The 22352-nt window shown below is 43.1% G+C and overlaps 1 protein-coding gene and 1 non-coding gene across 5 annotated transcripts in view; both read right to left on the bottom strand.

The window, feature by feature from the left end:
• XPNPEP3 (X-prolyl aminopeptidase 3) overlaps positions 1-22352 on the bottom strand; it is a 64532-nt gene that overhangs the window by 8159 nt on the left and 34021 nt on the right. For all 4 annotated transcript variants that reach the window (XM_023221904.2, XM_023221901.3, XM_023221903.3 and 1 more), the window contains 3 exons: positions 9254-9316; positions 7667-7780; positions 4141-4226 (listed from right to left, as the gene is read on the bottom strand). In XM_023221904.2, coding sequence (XP_023077672.1) covers positions 4141-4226; positions 7667-7780; positions 9254-9316 — 263 coding nt within the window. The remainder of the gene's footprint in view (positions 1-4140; positions 4227-7666; positions 7781-9253; positions 9317-22352) is intronic.
• On the bottom strand, positions 1055-1158 carry LOC111549171. Its single transcript, XR_002733627.1, has one exon. It is a non-coding gene; the product is annotated as a U6 spliceosomal RNA (small nuclear RNA).

Raw genomic sequence — 22352 nt, 5'->3', positions numbered from 1 at the left:
CAACAGAGCAAGACTCCGTCTCAAAAAAAAAAAAAAGAAAAGAAAAGAAAAAAGAAAAAAAAAAAAAGAAATTATTATAAGGTGAATACCAGTCAGACAAAAAAATAAAAATTAAAAAAAATAAACTTGGCAGACTATCCCAGAAGACCCTTCTATAGGTCCCAGGATAATTACAATCGTACCAATAAGTAACCCTCATTCTAACTTTTTTTTTTGAGATGGAGTCTCGCTCTGTTGCCCAGGCTGGAGTACAGTGGTGTGATCTTGGCTCACTGCAACCTCCACCTTCCAGATTCAAGTGATTCTTCTCCTGCCTCAGCCACCCAAGTAGCTGGGACTACAGGCGCCTGCCACCATGACTGGCTGATTTTTTTTTTTTTTTTTTTTTTGGTATTTTTAGTAGAGACAGGGTTTCACCATGTTGGCTAGGCTGGTCTCAAACTCCTGACCTCAGGTTATCCACCTGCCTTGGCCTCCCAAGGTGCTGGGATTATAGGCGTTAGCCACCGTGCCCAGCCTTTTTTATTTTGGAGATAGAGCCTTGCTCTGTTACCTAGGCTAGAGCGCAGTGATGTGATCATAGTTCACTGTAACCAAAAATTTCAGGGGTCAAGTGATTTTGCCACCTCAGCCTCCTAAGTATCTGGGATTACAGGTGTGCGCCACCATAGTTGGCCAATTTTTTGTATTTTTTGTAGATATAGAAGTCTTGCTGTGTTGCCCAGGCTGGTTTTGAACTCCTGGCCTCAAGTGATCCTCCTGCCTCAGCCTGCCAAAACACTGGGATTACAGGTGTGAGCCACCACGCTAGCCATATCAGTTTGTACTCAGTTAATTGTGATTTTTTATTTGTGTGTACTGTTATTTACACATGAATTTAATTTTTTTTTTTAAGACTGTCTCACTCTGTTGCCTAGGCTGGAGTGCAGTAGTCTAGTCACAGCTCACTGCAGCCTTGACCTCCGGACTCAGGTGATCCTCCCACTTTAGTCTCTCTAGTAGCTAGGAGTACAGGCCAATGCTACCATACCCAGCTAATTTTTTTCTTTCATGATTATATATGAAATGCTTCACAAATTTGCATGTCATCCTTGCATAGGGGCCACACTAATCTCTGTATTGTTCCAATTTTAGTGTATGTGCTGCTGAAGGAAACACTTTTAAAGTTTTTTTGTAGAAATGGGGTTTTGCCATGTTGCCCAGGCTGGTCTGGAACTCCTGGGCTCAAGTCATCTGCTAGCCTCGGCCTCCCAAAGTGCTGGGATTACAGGATGAACCACAATGCCTGACCGAATTTATAATTTTTATTGACATATAATTCATTTATCATAAAATTCCTTCACTTAAAAAAGTATACAATTCAGTGGTTTTAAGTATATTCACAATGTTATACAACCATCACTACTACTAATTCCAGAAAATTTTCATTACCATCTCCTCCAAATCTTGTATCTGTTAGCAGTCACTCCCTTTTCCTTGCTTTTTTTTTTTCTTTTTACAGATGGGGTCTTGCTCTTTTGCTCAGGCTGGAGTGTACTGGCTATTCACAAGCTTGTTCCCACTACTGATCAGTACAAGAGTTGTGACCTGCTCTGTTTCTGATCTGGGCCAGTTCAGCCCTCCTTAGGTAACGTGGTAGTTCCCTGCTCCTGAGCAGATACCATATTGATGATGGACTTGTTGCAGACACCTGATCAACCTAGTGGACTGCAGCTTAGAACCCTTGGACTCAAGTGATCCTCCTGCCTCAGCTTCCTGAGTAGCTGAGACTATAGGTGCATGCCACTATGCTTGGTCATTGTGGGGTTTTTTTCTTTTTATTTTTTTAGCGACAGAGTCTGGTTCTGTCACCCAGGCTGGACTGTAATGGTGCAATCTTGGCTCACTGCAACCTCTGTCTCCTGGGCTCAAGCAATCCTCCCACCTCAGCCTCCCGAGTAGCTGGGACTATAGGCACGTGCCGCCATGCCTGGCTAAATTTTTTGTATTTTTTGTAAAGACCGGGTTTCACTATGTTGCCCATGTTGGTCTTGAACTCCTGAGCTCAAGTGATCCTCCTGTCTTGTCTCCCAAAGTGCTGGGATTACATGAGGCACCTCGCCTGGCTGTCCTTTGTGTTTTTAAAAATACTTTTATCACCCAAATATTCACCCCAAGATAATTTTCTTTGTGCTCATTTTTAATGTATTTGATACACTCATTTGTAATATATTTGATATAACTAAAACCCCTTTTAGTTAATAGGCTCCTCCTCTACCTCTTTTCATTTCCTTGTAGTGTATTTGTTAAAGAATCCAGGCTGCTTGACATAGTTTATCAGTCTAGATTTTGCTAACTGTGCAGTTACAGACTGAATGTTTGTGAATTAGGAGGTAATTATTCTAATTCTAATTGAGGTAACAAATATTACCTAGTGTTTGGTTTTGTTAGCTAGTTGCTCTGTTTATGTGACAATTTGAAAAGTCTGAAAAACTATCCTGCTGCTGCCATCTTCCCAGAATCCCTGGTTCTTTTTAGTTTCTATTTCTCATTGAGATTCTCCATCTGTTCGCTCATTATGTCTACATCTTCCTTTAACATATCTATAACAGCTACTTTAGAGTCCTTCTGCTAATTGGAACATTAAGATCATTTCTCTCTTTTTTTTTTTCCCTTTTTCTTAAGACAGAGTCTCACTCTGTCGCCCAAGCTGGAGTGCAGTGGTGCAATCTCAGCTCACTGCAACCTCCCCCTTCCTGGTTGAAGAGATCTTCCTGCCTCAGACTCCTGAGTAGCTGGGATTACAGGCGCCCGCCACCACACCCAGCTAATTTTTGTATTTTTAGTAGAGACAGGGTTTCACGTGTTGGCCAGGTGGTCTTGAACTCCTGACTTCAAGTGATCCACCTGCCTCGGCCTCCCAAAGTGCTAGAATTACAGGCGTGAGCCACTGTACCTGGCCGGGATTATTTCATCATCAGATTTTCTTGAATACAGGTCACAATTACCTGTTTCTTCTCACGTCTAGCAATTTTGTTAACTTGGATAGATTCAAACTACAAACTGTTTTCACTGGGAAGCAACTAAAATATCTTCTCAGTTTATTCTGCTTCTAGCTGCTGGTATTTTGCTGAGCCTCGTGAGGCCTCCTCAGAACACACAGTTTAGTGATCAGCCAAGGATTTTTAAATATTCTGTATGCAGATTTTGGGGCTCACAGTTTCTGCGAGCCCTTCTCGTCAAGGATTTTCCTTCATCTTTCTGGCTATTCTGCCAGCACCTAAATCTATCCTTTCATATCTTAAATCGATAAGGCTGTGGCTTTCTGCTGCCCAAGCTATGTGCACTGGGCAATGTCCACAGGCAAAAAGCCCTATTCATCAAATTTATCCATTATAGTTTTTCTTTTTTTTTGAGACAGAGTCTTGCTCTGTAGCCCAGGCTGGAGTGCAGTGGTGCGATCTCGGCTCACTACAAGCTACACCTCCTGGGTTCACGCCATTCTCCTGCCTCAGCCTCCCAAGTAGTTGGAACTACAGTCGCCCACCACCACGCCTGGCTAATTTTTTGTATTTTTAGTAGAGACGGGGTTTTACTGTGGCCAGGATGGTCTCGATCTCTGGACCTTATGATCCGCCTGCCTCGGTCTCCCAAAGTGCTGGGATTACAGGCATGAGCCACTGTGCCTGGCCAGTTTTTTTTTTTTTTTGAGATGGAATCTCACTCTGTCACCCAGGCTGGAGGGCAGCGGTCCAATCTTGACTCACTGCAACTTCCATCCCTTGGGTTCAAGTGATTCTCCTGCCTCAGCCTCCCAAGTACCATGCCCAGGCTAATTTTTGCATTTTTACTAGAGACAGGGTTTCACCATTTTGGTCAGGCTGGTCTTGACCTCTTGATCTCAGGTGATCTGCCTGCCTCGGCCTCCCAAAGTGTTGGGATTACAGGTATGAGCCACCACGCCTGGCCCATTACAGTTTTTTAAAAATGGACTTTTACCTGGCTAACACAACAGTCTTAGAAAATAATAAGGAGCTTTGCAACCTAACTTGACCAGGAATGGACCTATAGTATTTCTTTAGTCATTCATTCCAAATATAGCCATATTCCAACTCATACTCCTAAGAAGCAGTGGGGTATGTTACTCTGTAGAAACCCTACCTGCCATTGACTGGCCAGGTACGTGTGATGTCACTCACATAGCAGGAAGACTCACAACCTCCATCCAGAAGCACCATTTCCCCATCCTGGAACAAAGTAAGACAGGTTAAAGTGGATAAGCTCATGATTATAAGTTGTTTCTAGTAATCCTAATCCAAAGCATGCCTTTTTTTTTTTTTTTTTTGAGATGGAGTTTCACTCTTGTTGCCCAGGTTGGAGTGCAATGGCGTGATCCTGGCTCACCACAACTTCCGCTTCCCAGGTTCAAGTGATTCTCCTGCCTCAGCCTCTGAGCAGCTGGGATTATAGGTGCTTGCCACCCCACCTGGCTAATTTTGTATTTTTAGTAGAGATTGGATTTCTCCATGTTGGTCAGGATGGTCTAGAACTTCTGACCTCAGGTGATCTGCCCACCTCGGCCACCCAAAGTGCAGGGATTACAGGCGTGAGCCATCACACTTGGTCCATTTTTTTTTTTTTTTTTTTTTTTTGAGACGGAGTCTCACTCTATTGCCCAGGCTGGAGTGCAGTGGCCGGATCTCAGCTCACTGCAAGCTCCACCTCCCGGGTTTACGCCATTCTCCTGCCTCAGCCACCTGAGTAGCTGGGACTACAGGCACCCGCCACCTCGCCCGGCTAGATTTCTGTATTTTTTTAGTAGAGACGGGGTTTCACCGTGTTAGCCAGGATGGTCTCGATCTCCTGACCTCGTGATCCGCCCGTCTGGGCCTCCCAAAGTGCTGGGATTACAGGCTTGAGCCACCGCGCCCGGCCATTTTTTTTTTTTTTTTTTAAAGCTCTAATTTGAAGGACACTAATTGCTGGTTTCTTCTATTTATCTACACAGCATCTAAACTTTTCAGATGTTTGAAACACGGGGCATGTGAAAACAAAACAAAACTTTTCAGATGAATTCACACTGCCTCAAGAAAGTTGGCAATGCATAGTGTTTAAGTGTATAGGCTTTGGAACCAGATTCCTTGGGATTGAATTACTAGGTATAAACATTGGCACATCATAAATATCACTATTATCGTTTTTTAAAAGGAAAAAACCCCCATATGCTTTTGCTTTGTTGGTATATGAAAAAAGAAAAAAATAATCCTATATACGTTGGTATGCTGGGCCTTATTCAAACACAGCCACCCTTAAACATTTAACCTTGGAATATCAATTTCGTCTTTTTTTTTTTTTTTTTTTTTTTTCGCGACAAAGTCTTGCTCTGTCGCCCAGGCTGGAGTGCAGTGGTGTGATCTCAGCTCACTGCAACCTCCGCCTTCTGGGTTCAAGCAATTCTCCTGCCTCAGTCTTCCAAGTAGCTGGGACTACAGGCACACACCACTACGCCTGGCTAACTCTGTTGGCCAGGATGGTATCGATCTCTTGACCTTGTGATCCGCCCGCCTCAGCCTCCCAAAGTGCTGGAATTACAGGCATGAGCCACCGTGTCAGGCCCCACTCCCCTTTTGCTCTCCATCATAATACATGTGGGGAAAGAAGAAAACTTTGAGTATATCTCTAACTTTCTAATTGTCATGTTATGCTGAAATTATCTCTCTATGCCCGTGAAGACAGAGTATATATTATTCATATCTAAGTAAGTACAACATTCGACAAACAGTAGAATAATGAGTAAATGATAACATATAGTAATGGCAACTTAAAATAATGGATGTGATTTTTCGTTTTTGGTAAAAGATGGAATAAATTTCTGCTAGTAAGCAACTAAATCCTGGATAAAATGTATTTTATGAAATGTTGACTTTTTTTTTTGAGATGGAGTCTTGCTCTATTGCCCAGAGCTGGAGTGTAGTGGTGCAACCTCAGCTCACTGCAATCTCTGCCTCCTAGGTTCAAGCGATTCTCCTGCCTCAGCCTCCCGAGTAGCTGGGACTACAGGCATGCGCCACCACGCCCAGCTAATTTTTGTATTTTTACTAGAGACAGGGTTTCACCATGTTGGCCAGGATGGTCGTGAACTCCTGGCTTCAAGTGATCTACCTGCCTTAGCCTCCCAAAGTACTGGGATTACAGGCATAAGCCACTGTGTCTGGCCTATATTTTATTTTTTTTTGAAGACAGGGTCTTGCTCTGTTGCCCAGGCTGGAGTGCAGTGGCGTGATCACAGCTCACTGCAACCTTGAACTCCCCAGGCTCAGATGATCCTTCTCACCTTAGCCTCCCAAGTAACTGGGACTATAGGCATGTGCCATCATGCCTGGATCATTTTTGTATTTTTTTGTAGAGAGAGGGTTTCACTATGTTGCCCAGGCCAGTCTCGAACTCCTGCGTTCAAGGTATCTGCCTGCTTTGACCTCCCAAAGTGCTGGGATTACAGATGTTAGCCACCTCACCCAGCCTATGATATTTATGAGTTAAAAACAATCCCTCCAAACTACATATAGAGTATACAATTTGTATAGAGTTTATAAACAAGCAGTAGCTAATTAATACTGTTTGGGGAATCCTATGTATGTAATACAACTATTTCTTAAAAGTCAAGGGAAAAACAAAATTTAGGTTACCAGTTACCTTTGAGGAAGTGGGATGGGACAGCATAAGGGTAGGTGTGCTTTATTGCTACTGTTCTAGCTCTAAAATTGACTGCCTGGTTCATGGGTATTCATTTTTGTTTTTGTTTTTTTAAATTATGCTATATAATTTACAAGTTTCCTATATTTTTTTCTTTTGGATTTACTGAACACTAAATCAGTAAAGAAATGGACTTAGTAAAGGAATACACAATTCCTTCACTTGTATAGTCACATGGGAAGAAAATCATAGAAGATATGTTCCCTCACAGCTAATAGCGATTTCTTAAAGTCTTTCTGCCCAGAAAATCTGCTTGGCTCACTGTTGTTGCTGCAAGTCCTTAGAGAATGAGAGTTATAGCGAAATGAGCAGAGGCTTTAGAGTAGAATACTTGGCTCTGCACTAATATGTTGTTTTAGGTTTTTAAATACTTAAATATTTATTTATTTATTTAGAGACAGAGTCTTGCTCCGTAACCCAGGCTGGAGCGTTGGAGTACAGTGGTGTGATCTCGGCTCACTACAACTTATGCCTCCCGGGCTCAAGCAATTCTCCTGCCTCAGCCTCCAGAGTAGCTGGGATTACAAGCACGTGCCACCACGCCTGGCTCATTTTTGTAGTTTTAGTAGAGACATGTTTCACCATCTTGGCCAGGCTGGTCTCGAACTCCTGACCTCAAGTGATTCACCTGCCTTGGCCTCTCAAAGTACTAGGATTACAGGCCTGAGCCACCACACCTGGCCTATGTTGCTTTATTTTTTAAAGTTCATTTTCCTCATCTATTAAAAAGTCATGTTAATATTTGCTCCTTTCTAACATAGCTAATTTAAGGATAAAATGAGATAATGTCTGTAAAACCATTTATAAACAATAAAATACTTTTAAAATGTCAGCTAATTTGTGAAAGCTGAAGGTTAGGGGACCATGAGGTTAGCAAGTTTTCTACTAGAGTATCTGGACCTAGTGGGAGTAACACTGAGGGCATTTCACATACCTTGATGAGTTGATTATTCTTCACATAGTGCAAAGTGTTTGACCGATTACCACCAGCCACCACAGGTGGATAGGCTAAGATGTCTGCACCACGAGCCCGGCATTCAAATTCAAACTGTGAAAAACAATAGCAAGGTATGACTCAAAGGGTTTCTCTAGGGCTGCCCCAGCCCAGGCTCTCTTCAACAGCCTATACCTCCATACCAGTACTTATCTTAAGTCATCACTGGAAAACTATTCATCATACCTAACCAAACCTTTTATGCTGTAATTTCAGTCCATTTCTTTTATTCTAACCCCATGTACTATAATCTATGTTAAGTATACTTTTATTCCCATAAATTCTGTTATTTCAACCCTATTATTAAATCTGTTCTTTTTTCTTTAGTGTTCTCTAAATTTCTTATAATTTTCAAATTAAGTCCAGAAGACAGAAAACTATGATGAAGGCTGAGCCTTGAAATACAATCATGTAAGGTTACTATTTGTTTATTCTTACTTAGCTAAACACTGAAATGTGACTTACATTTTTAACAACAGGTCTAAATTATTAATTCCAATCTTTCAAATAGCTACGAATCTAAATGCTCTGGAAAAGTGAAAAAGGACGCTAGGAAAATTGCAGTCCTACTAAGTTCACTATGTCTAGGATACAGGACGGAGCTGGAGGTTGGTGAGTATCTGCTACTATCTACAGCACTTTCTCAACCTCTATTTTTTTTTTTTTTTTGAGACACGGTATTGCTCTGTCACCCAGGCTGGAGTGCAGTGAGGCAATCATAGTTCACTATAGCCTGAATCTTCCAGGCTCAAGTCATACATCCACCTCAGCCTCCAGAGTAACTGGACTACAGCTATGTTACCATGCCCAACTAATTTTTTTAAATTTTTTGTAGAGATGAGGTCTCAGTATGTTCCCCAGGCTGATCTCGAACTCCTGGGCTCAAGTGATCCTCCCATCTCGGCCTCCCAAATTTTACAGGCATGTGCCACCACGCCTGTCCTCAGCCTTTTTTTTTTTTGAGACAGTCTTGCTCTGTTGCCCAGGCTGGAGTGCAGTGGCATGATCTTAGCTCACTGCAACCTGTGCCTCCCAGGTTTAAGTGATTCTCGTGTCTCAGCCACCTGACTAGCTGGGATTACAGACATACGTTACCACACCCAGCTAGTTTTTGTATTTTTAGTAGAGATGGGGTTTTGCCATGTTGGCCAGGCTGGTCTCGAACTCCTGGCCTCAAATGATTCGCTTGCCTTGGCCTCCCACAGTGCTGGTATTACAGGCATGAGCTCCACGTCCAGCCCTCAGCCTCTTTTTGACATTGACCTAAACAGTATTACTTTTGTCACCTCGCATTGCTAAATTTTCCCTTCATCATCATCTGTTCTACTTTGCAATTTTCTTCCTTTAATTGTAATACAGTATATTTTAGACTTAAAAATGACCAGTGATATTTCAGAAACAAATCCTCTCCAATGACATGCTGGTCATCACTATCATGAAAGCAAATTGCACTACCATTTCTGCAAATCAAATTACTTATTATATTCACCTCCAACAAGACAGTGAAGCTAACCATCTGAATCTCACCTTAGCATAAAGAAAGCCTTCTTCCACAGGGGCTTTACTGGCAAACATGGTTTCTATGAAAGCCTGCAAAGAGAAAGGAGGATGAAAAGAACATGATCTCCTTCTATGTTGCTTACTCGAACATTCAAAATACTGGAGCTCAAATGAAAAGCACCTTTCCCCACAATTTTGTCAACCTGAAGTTGTGACTTACTGGGGATAATAATATAGATTTCTGAAAGGAAAACATTTTGCTTTGATGTGAATGTGTCCCCTCCAAAATTCACGATGCAATTTAATCGCCATTGGGGTGATAGTAAGAAGTGGGGCCTTTTGGGTAGTGATTAAGTCTTGAGGGTTCTGCCCTCATAGATGGGATTAGTGACCTTATAAAGGGGCTTGGGGGAGTGAGTTTGGCCCCTCTTGGTTTTCTGTCCCTTCTGCCATATGAGGATACCTAGAAGGTGTCATCTATCAGGAATGTCCCTTCACCAGACACTGAATCTGCTGGCACCTTGACCTTGGACTTCCCAGCCTCCAGAACTTTGAGGAAATACATTTCTATTGCTTATAAATTATCCAATCTCAGGTACTTTGTAATAGCAGCACATACTAAGATACACATTTGTTATTTACGTAACAAAATGCCTCAATAGCCCCATGTATGAAATTATGGATTGAATGGTCTAGTCTACATCAAGGTTTCCCAACCTTAGTACTACTGACATTTGGGGCCAGAAAATTCCTCGTGGGAGAGCTGTCCTGTTCTATGTAGGATGCCAGAAGCATTCCCAATTGTGACAACAGGACATTACCAAAATGCTCCCCAGGGGACAAAACTGCTCCCCAACGAAAACCACTGGCCTATAGTATAAATACTTTTATTAATTCTCTGTGATAACCACACCATATGTGTGTGCATTTTTTTTTTTTTTTTTGAGACAAGACTCTCACTCCATCCCGTAGGTTGGAGTGCAATGGAGTGATCAGAACTCACTGCAGCCTCAAACTCCTATACTCAAGTGATCCTCCCACCTTAGCCTCCTAAGTAGCCGGGACTACAGGTGCACGCCACCATGCCCAGCTAATTTTTAAATTTTTTGTAATTTTTAATTTTTTCAGCCTCCTAGGGTGGCTCACACCTGTAACCCAGCACTTTAGGACGCTGAGGTGAGAGGATCGCTTGAGCTCAGGAGCTCGAGACTGGCCTGGACAATATAGTGAGACACTATCTCTCTAAAGAAAACAAACAAATAAACAAACAAACAAATAGGCCGGACATGATGGCTCACGCCTTTAATCCCAGCACTTTGGGAGGCTGAGGCGGGCAGATCATGAGGTGAAGAGTTTGAATCCAGTCTGTCCAACATAGGGAAACCCCATCTCTAGTAAAAATACAAAAAATCAGCTGGATGTGGTGGTGTGCACCTGTAATCCCAGCTACTCAGGAGGCTGGGACAGGAGAATCACGTGAACCAGGAGGCAGAGGTTGCAGTGAGCCAAGGTTGCGCCACTGCACTCCAGCCCGGGCCACAGTGCAAGACTCTGTCTAAAAAAAAGGAAAACATGAAAACATTTCTTAGTATGAGGTAATGGCATTGCCAAAATGCCCAATAGAGTAAAAGCAAGTGGGGCAATGGTGGGAATATTTGCATGGCTTGCTCCCTCTAGATTCAAATCTTTCCTCAAATGTTTCCTCCTCATAGAGGCCCTTCCTGACTATCCCATCTAAATTAGCACCTTCCATCACATTTCATCTCCCTTCACTGCTTTTTCTTCATAGCATTTAATTCCAGATGACTTCATGTCGTTTGTTTACTGTCTCTCCTCCACCAGAATGTAACTGTGGAGAGTGAGCGTGGATAGTCTATTGCACTCACTAACGTATCCTCAGAACCTACAGCAGTGCCTGGCACATAGTTGGTACTCAGTAAATATCTGCTGGATAATGAGCAATTACAATCAATTAAAGGGCCGGGTGTGGTGGCTCATGCTTGTGATCCCAGCACTTTGGGAGGCCCAGGCGGCGGATCACAAGGTTGGGAGACTGAGATGATCCTGGCTAACATAGTGAAACAGTCTCTACTAAAATACAAAAAAATTAGCTAAGCGTGGTGGCAGGCACCTGTAGTCCTAGTTACTTGGGAGGCTGAGGCAGGAGAATCGCTTGAACCTGGGAGGTGGAGGTTGCAGTAAGCCAAGATCATGCCGCTGCACTCCAGCCTGGGCGACGGAGCGAGACTCCATTTCAAAAAAAAAATTAAACAACTGGGTGTGCTGGCTCACGCCTGTAATCCCAGCATTTTGGGAGGCTGAGGCAGGTAGATCACTTGTGGGCAGGAGTTTGAGACCAGCTTGGCCAACATGGTGAAACCCTGCTGTCTCCACTAAAAATACAAAAAATTAGCTGGGCATAGTGGTGGGCACCTGTAATCCCAGCTGCTCAGGAGGCTGAGGTAGGAGAATCACTTGTACCCGGAGAATGGAGGTGGCAGTGAGCTGAGATTGCAACAGTGCACTCCAGCCTGGGTGCCACAGCAAGACTCCGTCTCAAAAAAAATAAAAAAATAAATTAAGGGACACTTGCACACACAATTACAAATATTGACAAATAACTTATTTAGCACTATATTTTTAGCATGAAACATAAAAAATACGGCAGTCCTAGTGGCTTCACTCACTCAAAAGAGGGATTTGTCTTTTTATTAATTTTGCTTTTAACCCTTCTTGCCTGGCATAGATAATTGTTGATGTCATGGCTTAAAAAAATTTTTTTAAAGAGATGGGGTCTTGCTATGTTGCCCACACTGGAGGGCAGTGGCTATTCGTAGGCACAATCGTGGTGCACTACTGCCTTGAACTCCTGGGCTCAAGCGATCCTTCTGCTTCAGCCTCCTGAGTAGCTGGGACTATAGGTGCACACCATTGTGCCAGGACAGTCGTGACTCTTTCAAACTGTTATGTAGACTCAACAGGCTAGAAAAGTTCCTCTTCCTTCCTAGGTGATCAAATGCCTAATCTTGCTTTGCTTCTTTTTGTAATGAATGTGCCTCCTATGAGTCAATTTCTTTACAGAGCATTCCAGGTACACATGACACGCAGTTCAAATGCTACCTACCCTTACTATATGCTTGATGTCCTTCCAGTAAAGATCAAGAGTTAGACTTTATGATTGGCACTTCTTAAGATTGTCTTGTCACAACGTAGTCCGCACTCCCAATAAAGATTTAACACTCTTACTTCACTAAGGGCTACCTGAATGTATTTTGACTGTTAAAATATGTAAAATCGGCTTTCTTTGCATTTCACCCTGCAGCTCATAATCAGAACACATCATAAATGAACACTGTAAAGCTAATGGAGAAAGGAGAGTAGAGAGAAAAAGCATTTCACAAACCATTTCATGAAAGGTGTGTGTGTGTGTGTGTGTGTGTGTGAGTGAGAGAGAGAGAGAGAGATGGGGAGAGGCAGCCCTTAACATTGTCCCATGGATCGTTTCTTAGCTTCCTTATTTTAAAAATCAGTGGCCAGGCGTGGTGGCTCAAGCCTGTAATCCCAGCACTTTGGGAGGCCGAGACGGGCGGATCACGAGGTCAGGAGATCGAGACCATCCTGGCTAACACGGTGAAACCCTGTCTCTATTAAAAGAAAAATACAAAAAACTAGCTGGGTGAGGTGGCAGGCGCCTGTAGTCCCAGCTACTCGGGAGGCTGAGGCAGGTGAATGGCGTAAACCCGGGAGGCGGAGCTTGCAGTGAGCTGAGATCCGGCCACTGCACTCCAGCCTGGGCGACAGAGCGAGACTCCGTCTCAAAAAAAAAAAAAAAATCAGTGATATGAGGCCGAGCGCAGTGGCTCATACCTGTAATTCCAGCACTTTGGGAGGCTGAGGCAGGTGGATAACGAGGTGAGGAGTTCCAGACCTGCCTGGCCAAAATGGTGAAACTCTGTCTCTACTAAAAATACAAAACTTAGCCGGGCGTGGTGGCAGGCACCTGTAATTCCAGCTACTCGGGAAGCTGAGGCAAAGAATTGCTTGAACCCGGGAGGCGGAGGTTGCAGTGAACCTAGATCGTGCCACTGCACTCCAGCCTGGGCTACAGAGTAAGACTCCATCTTAAATAAATAAAAGGAATGGTTAAGGAAAACAAGAATGTTTAACTTTGGAAGACTAAAGGTAGAATATAGAGAAGCAGGCCTCAAATGTCTGTGTGCTATTATGCTATGAGGCTTAATTCCAGCAGGTCTGAAATTAGCCTGAGCTGTTTTGCTAAAGTCCTGTATGACACTGATTCAGGTCAAGGCCTGCAGCATACTGATAAACAGTGTTGCAGAGAGTTTCAGAGCAGTTTGTATTAGCTTTGTCAGTACTTGATAACAGATCAATGCTTTGTACTGGGTCTCCGTGAGCTCGCCAGAGGGCTTTACTATTACATAGCAGGGATATGCCTATGTGACCAAAATCAAAAATCCTAAGTGAGATTCCATTTTAGAATCTTGGGTTCTGAGGTGTTCTGGGCATTCATCACTGGTTCCTGGTCTGTGAGAGAACCACCAAGCCCTTACCTAGGGAGAAAAACAGGAGCCTGCACCTGGCTTCTCCAGACTCCTTGCTGTGAGACAGCCACAGGCTGTGATACGTATCTTTAACTTTAATGCAGTTGCTCTATGAAACCTTTTTCCTGTAATGACTGTGTATTTGTAAGCACTGTCTCTGGGTCTTCTTTAACAATTGAACTCTAACTGCCACTTAGAAGTAGGAATGTTGGCCAGGCGCGGTGGCTCACACCTGTAATCCCAACACTTTGGGAGGCGGAGGCAGGCGGATCATGAGGTCAGGAGTCTGAACCCAGCCTGACCAACATGGTGAAAGCCCATCTTTGCTAAAAATACAAAAATTAGCCAGGGGTGGTGGCAGGCGCCTGCAATCCCAGCTACTTGGGAGGCTGAGGCAGGAGAATCGCTTGAACCCTGGAGGCAGAGGTTGCAGTGAGCAGAGATTGCACCACTGCACTCCAGCCTGGGTGACAGAGAGAGACTCTGTCTCAAAACAAAACAAAACAAAACAAAAACCAAAACAAAGTAAGGAAAAGTAAGGAATGTTTAGAAGACAACTAATTCATTCTTGATTTTTTACTGAGATAAAATTCACATCATATAAATTAACCAATAAAGTGAGCAACCTACTGACATTTAGTACATTCACAATGTTTTGCAACCACCACCTCTCTCTAGGTCCAAAACATTTTCATCACCAGAAAAGAAAATCCCTTACCCATTAAGCAGTTAATTTCTGTTCTCCTCTCACCCTATTCCCTGCTTTTTGTCTCCACGGGTTTACCTGTTCTGGATAGTTCATATAAACAGAGTCATACAGGAGGGTGCAGTGGCTCACGCCTGTAGTCCCAGCACTTTTTTTGGGTGGATTGCTTGAGTCCAGCAGTTCGAAACCAGCCTCAGCAACATGGTGAAACTCAGTATTTACAAAAAATACAAAAATTAGCCAGGCGTGGTAGCACGAGTAGCTCCGCCTCTCAAGTAGCTGGGCCTATAGGCATGAGCCACTGTACCTGGCCTGTTGTTGAACTGTAAGAGTTCCTTAAATAGGCCAGGCGCGGTGGCTCATGCCTGTAATCCCAGCACTTTGGGAGGCTGAGGCGGGGGGGTGGTGGATCACCTGAGGTTGGGAGTTGGAGACCAGCCTTACCAACATGGAGAAACCCCATCTCTGCTAAATATATAAAAATTAGCCAGGCGTAGTGGCGGACGCCTGTATTCACAGCTACTTTGGAGGCTGAGGCAAGAGAATTGCTTGAACCTGGGAGGCAGAGGTTGTAGCGGGTCAAGATCAGGCCATTGCACTCCAGCTTGGGTGACAAGAGTGAAACTCCATCTCAAAAAAAAAAAAGTTCTTTAAATATTCTAGATACTAGTAGAACCTTATCAGATACATGACTTGCAAATATTTTCTCTCACTCCGTTTTTTCACTTTTTTGATAGTGTCCTTTTAAACAATTTTTTTAAAGTTTTTTAAATTCTTTTTTTTTTAATAAAAAGAGAGGAGGTCTCACTATGTTGCCCAGGCTCTTGAACTCCTAAGTTCAAATGATCTCCCCGCCTTGGCCTCCCAAAGTGCAAGGATTACAGGTATGAGCCACCATGCCCAGTCCCTTTGTTTTTATTATTTTTAAAAATTATTGTTTTGAGACAGGGTCTCACTCTGTTACCCAAGCTGAAGTGCAGTGCTGCGATCTCGGCTCACTGAAGCCTCTGCCTCCCAGGCTCCAGTGATCCTCCCGCCTCAGTCTTGTGAGTAGCTGAAACTACAGGAGCATGCCACCACACCCAGCTAACTTATTTTTGTATTTTTCATAGAGATGGGGTTTTTCCATGTTGCTTAGGCTGGTCTCAAACTCCTGGGCTCAAGAGATCTGCCCGCCTTGGCCTCCCAAAGTGTTGGGATTACAGGTGTGAGCCACTGCGCTCAGCCTTTTCATTTATTCTTAAATTAAATTGTTTAATTAACTACTTTGTTTTTGAGACAGAGTCTTGCTCTGTTGCCTAGGCTGGAGGGTAGTGGTGTGATCTTGGCTCACTGCAACCTCCGCCTCCCAGGTTCAAGCAATTCTCCTGTCGCAGCCTCCCAAGTAGCTACGATTATAGGCACTCACCACCATTCCTGGCTAATTTTCTGTATTTTTAGTAGAGACGGGGTTTTACTATGTTGCCCAGGCTGGTCTGGAACTCCTGACCTCAGGTGATCCGCCCACCTCAGCCTCCCAAAGTCCTGGGATTACGGGCGTGGGTTACCGTGCCCGGCCTTTTTTTTCTCTAATGCTGTTTCTCAGTGTGAGAAAAGTGTCCTTTGACGTACAGAAGTTTTAAACATTGATAAATTCTAATTTATCTACTTTTTCTTTTGGTGCCTGTACTTTTGGTATCATACTTAAGAATCCTTTGGCAAATCCAAGGTCAGGAAGATTCACCCTTATGTTTTTTCCTAATAGTTTTATAATTTTAGCTCTTAAGTTTAGGTCACTGATCCATTTTATTTATTTATTTACTTAATTTGTGAGATAGAGTCTTGCTCTGTTGCCCAGGCTGGAGTGCAGTGGTGTAATCTTGGCTCACCGCAATCTCTGCCTCCTGGCCTGGGTTCAAGTGATTTTCCTATTGCCACACGGCAGCCTGGGAACAAAGGGAGACTCTGCCTCCCGAGTACTCAGGATTACAGGCATATGCCACCACACTTGGCTAATTAATTTTTAGATAACGTGTGAAGTAGGGGTACAACGTCATTCCTTTTTTTTTTTTTTGAGATAGAGTCTCACTCTATCACCAGACTGGAGTGCAGTAGCGTGATCTTGGCTCACTGCAACTTCCACCTCCCAGGTTTAAGCAATTCTCCTGCCTTAGCCTCCCAAGTAGCTGGGATTACAGGTGCCCACCACCACGTCCAGCTAATTTTTGTATTTTTAGTAGAGATGAGGCTTCACCATGTTGGCCACGATGGTCTTATCTCTTGACCTCGTATCTGCCCGCCTCCGCCTCTCAAAGTGCTGGGATTACAGGCGTGAGCCACCGTGCCCAGTCACAACTTCATTCTTTTGCATGTGGATATCCAGCTGTCCCAGCACAACTGACTCATTTTTAAAAAAATTCATCCTTGGTTTGCTATGGCACATGTTTGAAATCATGGAATGTGGAAATGATAGACCCTGAACTTCACGAGCTAGCAAAATGGATTCGGAGGGAATTCTGAATTGCTGGTAGGTCTAAATATTCAGTAGTTTGGTTAGTGCCTTCGGCGCTGGCTGAAAGTAAGCTCAGAATCTCTTTTAGATGAGCTTCTTTTTTTGATCAACAGATGGAGCTCCAACCCAAAGAAACTGGGCTACTACTTTTTTTTTTTTTTTTTTGATGAGTCAACTGAGACCAACCACAGCTAAAATAATTCAAGCAGCAAGTTGACAGTGATGGGTAAAAAAACATGGATGTAAACGGCTATTCAGTGAAGAAAATGAGCCATTTTCTAGATTATTACATGCAATACCTTGAGGAACTCTTGTTAAAAATGGTTCCTGAGAATTTTAGATCAAAGAACAGTATCTCTTATTTTGAATACTGCTGAGTGAGAGAGAATGGTTCACAGGGAAACCCCTAGTTTATTAAAATGGATGAAAGGAGGGGCCTATCATACGTTGGATATGGGCAACTATCCTGCCTCTCCCTCGTCATACAGTCAGTGCCTCCTGAAGCTGCAGAAATGCTGTGGATGCAGACAGTATGGTTCTGGTTGTATGAGGACAGAAATGAACACCCAGGCTATGACTGATACTGTGATAAAAGGCATCCACCAGCATGAACTTCATATGTGACTTTGCTGTTAGATCTCAGAAAGATGTAAAAAGGCAGTTTAAGATCTTTTATCCCAACTTCCTGGATAATAAAAAGATAGTAAGTTTAGGACTTTACAAAAGAAATAAAATCAAGAAAGAAAGTGGGCATGAAAAAGAATAAAGTTAGACCCTTAGTTTACACCATATATAAATATTAACTCAAAATGGGTCAAAGACCTAAACAAAAAACTATAAAACTCTTAGAAGAAAACACAGGGGAGTATCTTTATGACACTGGGTTTGGTAATATTTTCTTGGATATGACATCAAAAGCACAGTTAACAACAACAAAAAAACAAACTGGACTTTATAAAAATTTAAAAATCTTGAGCATTAAAGGATGCCATCAATAGTAAAAAGCCAACCCTCATAATGGGAGAATATTTGCAAACCATATATTGGATTAGGCATTAATATCAAAAACATATAAGGAATTCCTACAACTCAACAACAAAAATACCCAGCCCAATTTAAAAAATGGGCAAAGGAACTGAACTGGTATTTCTCCAAATAAGATATACAAATGACCAATAAACACATGAAAATATCCTCAACATGTTAAGGAAATGCAAATAGAAACTATGAGATGTCATTTCACACCCGTTAAGGTGGCTAGTACTCAAAAGGCAGAAAATAACAAGCATTGATTGGCAAGAATGTAGAAAAACTGGAACCCCTGTGCATTGCTGGTAGAAATGTAAAATGGTCCATGTGCTGTGGAAAACTGGATGGTGGTTTCTCAAAAAATTAAACATATAATCAGGAGGCTGAGGTGGGAAGATCACATGAGCCCAGGAGATGGAGGTTGCAGTGAGCTAAGATGGTGCTGCTGCACTCCAGCCTGGGAACAAATGGAGACTCGGTCTCAAAAAAAGAAAAAAAAAATTAAACACAGAATCACCACAGATCTAACAATTCTACTTCTGGGTATATACCCCAAAGAACTGAAAGCAGGGACCTGAACAATTATTTGTAAACCCAGGTACATACCAGCATTAGTCATCATAGCCCAAAAGATGGAAACAACCCAAGTGTCCAAAGACAGATGAAAAGATGAAGGAAACGTTGTCTATACATACAATGGAATATCATTCAGCCACAGAGGAATGTCACTGTGATAAATGCTACAAAATGGATGAACTCTGAAAACATTATACTAAGTGAAGTAAGCCAGTCACAAAAAGACAAATACTGTATGCTTCTACTGATATGAAGTAGCTAGAATACGCAGAGTCACAGAAAAAGTAAAAGTTACCAGGGGCTGGGAGGAGGGGAGATTTCATCTCAAAAAAAAAAAAAAAAAAAAGAAAAAGAAATAGATTTGCCAATGCCAATAGGGCGCCTTGAAGGCATCCTATTTCAGGAGTAAGAACAAAAGTGGCAAGCTGAAATGACAGACAGTGCTATCAAAATGGGTCTTAACAATTTACAGCATGCACGATGACAACATGCCCAAACCAACCCAACAACAGGAATAAGCTTGCATGTGAACACAAGCTGCATTACAGATACCTTAATTTAAATGGAGTCCAAGGGATCCCAAGCACGACTGCCAGTGATTCATTCCCATGGCAGAAACCCACGTTGTGCATGCATGGGAGACTCGGACCCGCTGGTCTATGGAAATTCTAACTAAAGGATGCAACCAGTTGAGGTGCTTTTTAACAGCTCCAACAATGCAACTGAGTGCCAAGCATTCTTTTCCTGTAGTGCAGTTTGTGGATCCTGGACAAACTTTAAACAGGACTAGGGTTGTGTCATGTCTTCTCTTCTCTTCTCTTGTTTCTTTTGAGACAAAGTCTCACTCTGTCACCCAGGCTGGAGTGCAGTGGCGCTATCTCTGCTCACTGCAACCTCCGCCTCCCAGGTTCAAGCGATTCTCCTGCCTCAGCCTCCCAACTAGCTGGGACTACAGGCGTGAGCCACCGCACCCAGCTAAACCATGTAACCAGTGGCATGATCATGGCTTACTGCAGCCTTGACTTCCTGGGCTCAAGTGATCTTTCCATGTCAGCCTCCCAAGTACTTGGGACTACAGGCATGTGCCACCACATCCAGCTAATTAAAACATTATTTTTTTGTAGAAATGGGGTCTTACTATGAGGCCGAGGTTGGTTTCAAACTCCTGAGCTCAAGTGATCCACCCATCTTGGCCTCCCGAAGTGCTGGGATTACGGGTATGAGTCTCCACATCTGGCCAAATCATGTAACTTTTCGAGAAGGAAATTTGGCTGTTTTCAAGATGTTTTGAATCTTGAAATAGCAGAGATATGGTCTCTGATCTAGACTCCTATGAGAAATAATATATGGTATATAAGAAGAGGTAAATTGCACAGGGAGGGACAAAATAATTACACCATGATTTTGTCTTCTTTTATTTCTTTCTTTATTGAGACAGGGTCTCACTCTGTCACCCAGGCTGGAGTGCAGTGGTGCAATCTCAGCTCACTGCAGCCTTGACCTCCCTGGGCTCATGTGATCCTCCCACTTCAGCCTCCTGAGTAGCTGGGACTACAGGTGCGTAACACCATGCCTAGCTAATTTTTTTGTATTTTGCAGAGACAGGGTTTCACCATGTTGCCCAGGCTGGTCTTGGACTCCTGGGCTCAAGTGATCTGCCCGCTTTGGCCTCCCAAAGTGTTGGGAGTATAGGCGTGAGCCACTGCATCCAGCTGTCTTGTTAATTTTATTTTTTTAATTTTTATTATTCTTTTTTGAGATGGGGTCTCACTCTGTTGCCCAGGCTGGAGTGCAGTGGCACAATCAAATCTCATTGCAGCTTCAACTGCCTCAGCTCAAGTGATCCTCCTTCCTCAGCCTCCCAAGCAGCTGGGACCACAACATCTGGCTATTTTTAAAAATTTTTTGTAGAGATGGGGGTCTCTCCCTGTTGCCCAGGCTAGTCTTGAACTCCTGAGCTTAAGTGATTCTCCTGCCTCATCCTCCCAAAGTGCTGGGATTACAGGTGTGAGCCACCACACCTGGCCTTAATTTTTATTTTAATGTAAGCCTTTAGCAGCTAAATTTTGTCTGACTTCTCGCTTCAATGGTACTGCTACATGATGTAAGATGGGGTCAGGTAAAATTGATATTTTAGGAGCTTATAAAATTTAGTATAATACTGATGATGATGATCAAATATATTGAGAGACTGAATTAAAGTCCTGTTGGGATGTTATCCCTATGGAGGAGAATTGGTTTGATGAATATTTAGACTTGATTAATGATAGAGTATTATTTCTAATAACTCAGTAGATATATACCATAAAGTGCAGAAAACCGTGGATCAGGGAGTCCAAAAGACTGTACAGTTCATACAAAAACACAAGAAAGTATAATTGGATAATTCAGCTATCTCTTTAAATCAGTACCAACCCTTCACTGATCACCGTAAATGTTTGGATTCTATGTATGCATTTTTTTAGAGACAGGGTTTGCTTTGTCACCCAGGCTGGAGTGCAGTGATGTGGTACTACTTCACTGCAACCTTAAACTCTTGGTCTAAAGTGATCCCTCTGCGTCAGCCTCCAGAGTAACTAGGACTACAGGCATATGCCACAATGCCTGGCTAATTAAAATATAGTTTTTTTTGTAGAGGTGAGGTCTTGCCATGTTGCCAGGCTGGTCTCTAAATCCTTGCTGCCTCACGTGATCCTCCCACCTTGGCCTCAGTGCTGAGATTATAGGGGTGAGCCACTGTGCCCTGCTTGTCTATATATTTTGATTATCTATATGATATTGAGAAGTGAAGTTAACTGTTGTCAACTCAGGATTACTGTTTTATCAAAAAATAGAGTTATTATTGGTTATGGGGGCAGAGTGAACTGTTCTGCTAATTCTGGGCTTAGAATTAGCCAGAGCTATTTTGCTAAAGTTCCTTCCTTGGTCAAGGTGTGGCAGGAAACATACTGATTGAAATTTTTTTTTTTTTTTTTTGAGATGGAGTCTTGCTCTGTCACCTGGGCTGGAGTGCAGTGGCCGGATCTCAGCTCACTGCAACCTCCACCTCCCAGGTTTGCACCATTCTCCTGCCTCAGCCTCCCAAGTAGCTGGGACTACAGGCGTCCACTACCTCGCCCGGCTAGTTTTTTGTATTTTAGGAGAGACAGGGTCTCACTGTGTTAGTCAGGATGGTCTCGATCTCCTGATCTCGTGATCTGCCCGTCTCGGCCTCCCAAAGTGCTGGGATTACAGGCTTGAGCCACCGCGCCTGGCTGATTGAAATTGTTAAGAGGCTTGGCATGGTGGTTCATGCCTGTGATCTTAGTGTTTTGGGAGGCTGAGGACGGAAGATCTCTTGAGGCCAGGAGTTCAATACCAGCCTGGGTAATATAGTGAGACCCCATCTCTACAAAAACCTAAAAAATTAGCCAGGCATGGTGGTATGTGCCTGTAATCCAAGCTACTCAGGAGGCTGAGCCAAAAGTCTCCCCTAAGTCCAGGAATTCAAGGCTGCAATAAACTATGATCTCACCATGCACTCCAACCTGAGTGACAGCGAGACACTGTCTCAAAAAGAAAGTAAAAAACAACAAAAAACAAAACCAAACCATTAGGAAGGCAGGAAGTACATAAAAAGATGCCCAATACCACTAATTATTAGGGAAATACAAATCCAAACCACGATAAGATACCACTTCACACCCATTAGGATTGGCTATTACCACAAAAACAGAACAAATGTTGGTGTAGAGTGGAGAAATTGGAACCCTTGGTGTGTTG

The sequence above is a fragment of the Piliocolobus tephrosceles genome, chromosome 19, assembly GCF_002776525.5.
Source record: "Piliocolobus tephrosceles isolate RC106 chromosome 19, ASM277652v3, whole genome shotgun sequence".
NCBI lineage: Eukaryota > Metazoa > Chordata > Mammalia > Primates > Cercopithecidae > Piliocolobus > Piliocolobus tephrosceles.
Note: the sequence above shows the minus strand (reverse complement) of the source record. Positions and strands in the feature narration are given on the sequence as shown.